Source organism: Nannospalax galili, unplaced genomic scaffold (assembly GCF_000622305.1).
Source record: "Nannospalax galili isolate Female #2095 unplaced genomic scaffold, S.galili_v1.0 scaffold2345, whole genome shotgun sequence".
Classification (NCBI taxonomy): Eukaryota; Metazoa; Chordata; class Mammalia; order Rodentia; family Spalacidae; genus Nannospalax; species Nannospalax galili.
The window spans coordinates 105,997-111,335 of record NW_008352478.1 but is presented as its reverse complement, the minus strand read 5'-3'; the positions used below and the strand labels follow the sequence as shown (position 1 = coordinate 111,335).

General features: G+C 36.4%; 1 protein-coding gene across 1 annotated transcript; it reads left to right on the top strand.

The window, feature by feature from the left end:
* Positions 1-3,962: 3,962 nt before the first annotated feature.
* On the top strand, positions 3,963-4,922 carry LOC103747114 (olfactory receptor 14J1-like). The gene has a single exon (XM_008849422.2). The coding sequence runs from the start codon at positions 3,963-3,965 to the stop codon at positions 4,920-4,922; it is 960 nt and encodes a 319-aa protein (XP_008847644.2).
* Positions 4,923-5,339: the final 417 nt, after the last annotated feature.

Here is a 5,339-nt window from a genome sequence, read left to right as displayed (position 1 = left end):
CATACAGGCAAAACATTAGATACAAGTAAAATAAATAAATAAATTAATTAAATAAATAAATAAATAAATAATAAATAAATAAATAAATAAAATAACTCTTTAAAAACTCACCAAATTATCTGTAATGAACAAAAACTAAAAGTGGTATCATTTAAAACAAACATTCAAAATATATTTTTAAAGATTATGAATAAGTCAAATTTCATACAAAGTGATGTATTCTGAGCAAAACTCTTGTGGCCTTTAAAATGTAATAACCATGTCATCATGCAATCAAAAGAAATATTTGGAATGTTTTTTATAAAATTTTGTAACTATATAGTCATATGGTCATTACTGAAAAATAATAATGTCTTTAAAGGGTAAGAGAAATAAAAACCACTAATTAATACTATGAGGTAATTTTTTCAATTAATAACTTTTTATAACACTAATAAAATGTTATGTCACAAAATTTTAAACATTGTTTCTAGATATATTTTAGTATGTCTTAGACCTTTTGTTATCCTGAGTTGTCATAATGAATGCACAGTTAGCTGCTGAAAACATGAAATTCCATGTGTAGCCCTCATTTCAAGTAGAAGAGTTAAGGTAAACTATGATTTCTAAATTTTCAAAAGGCTACTTACAGATACAAGTGTATACATAAATATATACTTTTTTTCTGTTAGCTCTCAGAAATTCTGAGTTGAGTTACAGAGTGGCTCCCCAGCTGCAGTGCTCAGACCTGCAGAAGGGCTGGGGAACCTGGCAGGCACCCAGTTTCCCAGTTGTCACCTGAGAACTCATGAGCCAGAATCTTGAGTATTGGCTCAGCTCCCTGAGTTTTGACCTTTCTCCAGGTGATTCTCTGGCCTGCTAAGAACTGAAGAACCACTGATCTGGGGACCAAGGTTACCAACTCTCTGAAGGCTGTGTGGAAATTTAAGTGGCTCCACATCCCAGGTGATATGGAGTCCGAGGAAATGAAGTAATTGTGTCTGAGTTCAGTCTTCATTTCCAAAGATGCCCCCCACGAAATCAGCTCAAACACGTGTCTCAAGGGAAATAATATGTTTTCAAAATCTGTGATTGTGGGTAAGAAATGTCAGAAGCTGGTGATCAGCCAGGAAAGCTGCCCACACAAGGCTCCTGGGGTGAGTGTTCCAACCTTGGTTTACAAGAGGGAAATAGATACTTATGGAAATTCTAACACAACCTTTTAATCTTATTTAGTTTGTAGGAGTAACAAAAATGATTATAATGTTTCCTAAAAACTAACCAAGTTTGAAAATCTGATGAATTTTATTCATATTAATATAATGAGCAGCCATTTGAGAAAGCTAGTAAATTAAAAAATAACACTTCACATACTTTTACATGTGACGCTTCCATAAAACATTCAAGTACTTCTCCACATGCTCTCGGATGTCAGCAGGATAGGTAGAATGAGGCTGACATTTTCATGTAATTCTGTTTTTTTAATAAAAAACACATTTTGAAATCATAGTTCTATGGCTTAAGCATGCCATATTTTCCTATGAATTTACCTATGAGTGTAGACATTAAAATGCTTAATTCCAAGAAGATGGAAATTCTGTGTGACTCAAGGAGACCTGTTATAGGTTCATAGCACCTTGTTATTCAGCTTTCTTACTTCTGGTTATGAGCAACTACCTTTTTCAGTTGGAAAATTAAAAACTTGATGTTAAATGAATCAAAATTTTTGTATAGAACAATTATCCTGCTTACCATTTTATCAACTTCAAATTAAAACAGGTCTACAGAGCAGAATTTGGAAAGAGGGGAACTGTAGGAAAAGACAGCTCTCTGATTTCCCCTGCTTTCTCCTGTAGCACATGAGGTTTTTGAAGGAATCAACGAGGATATTATAGAAGGACTGAAGTGGGTAACGCAGCACACAGAGTAGGAAACAAGAGGTTTCATCTATGCCACCTAAAACAAAAGTTCAAAACATCCAGTTCATGTAATGAAATTTTTATTTCCATTAGATAGTGGATCTTGCTATAAAACCCACTATGGTTTGAAGTCAGGGGTTTCATGCCACAGGATTGAGAATTAGAATTTTCTCCCAACTTGCTTGGCCCTGAAAGTCATTTTCTTTTGTAATAAAGACCCCAAAACATGTCAGTGTCAAGATGTAAATATGTAATAACTGGTATCAAGTTCATTATTTGCAAAAAGAGATGTGAGAGAGCACAGCAAGTTCTGTGGGTTTCCACAGGAGAGATGGCCACCAGATGGAAAATACCTGAGACTGATGCCAGACCTGGTGGCACTGATCACATGATCGAGTCTCTGAGATTTCATTTGTAAATACATGAGTTTGGAAATAAATACAGGAAAAGATCTAATGATATTTAACATGAATTAGAGCCTTCAAACACTGGCAAAGCAGTTTTACAGTTCATGCCTAGAACACACTGATGGAAAGGAAAAAGAATAAAGAAAAACAATTGCGGGAACAGGAGACTAGTTAACCTCTCATAAAGTCCTTAAAAACGAGCTCACATTTCAGTGGTGGGAGAATGGCAGGTTATTTAAAACCAACTAAAGATCAAAAATGAAGATCATGAACTGAAATATGATTTCTCTCTTATCTGAAACACAGATCACTTTAAATTTCTAATCCCTTACAGCATTTGTACTCTGAATGTTTACTAATGTCCTTCACTTTTATAATACAAGGAATCACTATATGTCCTTGCAACTGTCTTTGCTTGTAGTATACGCTAGTAAATATATGAGGCTACAGTGGAAGGCCAGTGTTATAAGCAACAATTAAATAAAAAGAGGATTCAGATAGAAGTTGCTTGATCCTGAAAACCCTGCATGAAATCAAATTAGATACTTAAAAGTAGCATGTGAGTATTGCCCTTGCATAAGTGTTTCTTACTCTAGGTTACAAAAACACCCTCAAAATATTTTGAAATGCAATAAAACTACAAATTTTGATACTTGTTATCAGAATAACAGAGGCTCTCCTTAGAATAACTGACAATATTTTTTGCTAAGAGACAATAGCAGTTTCCATTCCAGAGCCAAACCATATATTAATTCCAGGTTCATATTCGTCAAAATGTGTTTTCAGTCTGCTAAAATGGTGCCATTTCCTACCTAAACACGATCGAGCTACTGTTCCAAACCCTACCATCCATAACCCGTCACTGGATTTCTTTTGATAATTTAAAGCAGAACAATGGCTTTATTCTCATGGATTAACGCATCTCTCAGATTTCACCAGAAAACCTCCCTTATTTAGCAGATGATGATTAACATAGAAACCCACAATTGACCTATGTGTAGAGAATAAAAGACTGTAGAGTGCTTATGTATAAATTGGACACCTATATCAAACTTCTGCACCCCAAAGCACAAGTATCATTGGAGAAGAGGAATGGGAGATTATTAGAGCCATGTGGTAGGTGATCACAAGGTCACAAGGAAATGTTTTTTTTTTCCAAGAGAGCTTATTAGTTGCTTACATGAACTCATAGCAATGGTGACAGTATGCGTATGTCCCATGTAATCATAAGGCAGAAAAATCCACGTATAGACATAAGGAAATTGGTAAGAAACAGTACCTGAGGAGTACCAATTATTGCTGGGACGGGGAGAGTCAAGTAAGTCCTTTTAAAAAAGGGTGTGACTTTGGAGGATACAAATTTGACTCATTAGGATGCTCTCTCTCTCCCCCTCTCCCTTTCATATGAGAAAGGGAGGGAGGGAGAGAGAGAGAGAATGACAGAAATTGATTGGGGAGTAATAATGGGGAGGGAAAAGAGGTGAGAGGATCTCAATACAATAAAATATTGTATGAAATTCACAAAAATTCAAAAAGGAAAAAAAGACATTGAAACATTAAGTGCTGAATAAATATTGATGAACAGTGCCTCTGATTTTCCACTACACTTACTGGGTCTTTTTACTTTCCAGCTTTTTCCACAATGTCTATTCACAAAATGATTCTGATAAACATAACCACAATGAGTGGATTCCTCCTTCTGGGGTTCTCTGACAACCAGGAGCTGCAGATCCCACAAGCTCTGCTCTTCTTGGTGATGTATCTGCTGGGATTGACAGGTAACTTCATCATCATCACCATCACAACAATGAAACAGCAGTTCCAATCACCAATGTATTACTTCCTGAGGCACCTTGCCCTTCTTGACATCTCCTTACTTTCTGTCACTGTACCCCAGTCTATCCACAATTCCCTGACAGGCAGTGGCTGCGTTTCCTATGCTCAGTGTGTGCTACAGGTTTTCTTCTTCACATCTCTGGCTTCTTCTGAGCTGGCCATTCTCACGGTGATGTCCTATGACCGCTATGTGGCCATCTGCCTCCCACTGCACTATGAAATCATAATGAGTCTCAGAACATGCAGGTGGGCTGTGACAGCTGTGTGGATAAGTGGAGGTATCTCAGGAACTTTGTACACAGCAACAACATTCTCTGTCAGATTGTGCAGGGACAAAATTATCCACCAATTTTTCTGTGATGTTCCACAATTGCTCAAACTCTCCTGTTCCAATGATTACCTTGGAGTGATTGGAGTGGTTGCTTTTATGGGTTTATTAGGGTTTTCCTGCTTCATCACCATCACCCTCTCCTATGTCCAAATATTCTCCACAGTCCTCAGGATTCCCTCTGCTGAAGGTAGGTCTAAGGTATTTTCTACTTGCCTGCCCCACCTCTGTGTGGTCTCATTTTTTATGTCCACAGGAGCCTGTGCATATCTCAAGCCAGCTTCACACTCTCCAACTGCTCTAGACCTCATAATCTCCATCTTTTACACAGTATTACCCCCGATACTCAACCCTGTTATTTACAGTCTGAGGAATCAGACTGTGAAGGGGGCTGTGAAGTTGCTCTTAGGTAGTGCATTGGTTCAGCCAAAAACATTTCTGTCCTGTTTTTAATAGCTGTCAAGTTAAACACAGAAATATTTTGTGTCATTCATATTCTTTTGATTTTTGATATTAGTTAAGAGTGATACACTTTACCTGTAAATGATACATATTACATAACCATAATCCTTATGGAAGTACTTCTGACTTCTTAGCGTTTTACTATTGAAACAATTCTTGGTCTTTCAAATAATAAGAAAATAGTCACAACCTTGTAACATTGACCTAGTACTTCTGACCTCACAATGTACTCACACATGACACACTGAACCAAGCACATGATTTCATGGTAGATAAAAAATAATAAAAGTGATACTTCTACACAAAATTCTACTCAAGTCATAATTTTTCATATCAACCCTTAATTTTCAAATTTTTATTTTAAATTCAACTTTTTAAATGTATGATCCACAGATTAAAATGGAATCT

Bases quoted from the DNA above. Each gene is read 5' to 3' on its own strand.
- LOC103747114 (XM_008849422.2), top strand. From the start codon at position 3,963: ATGATTCTGATAAACATAACCACAATGAGTGGATTCCTCCTTCTGGGG.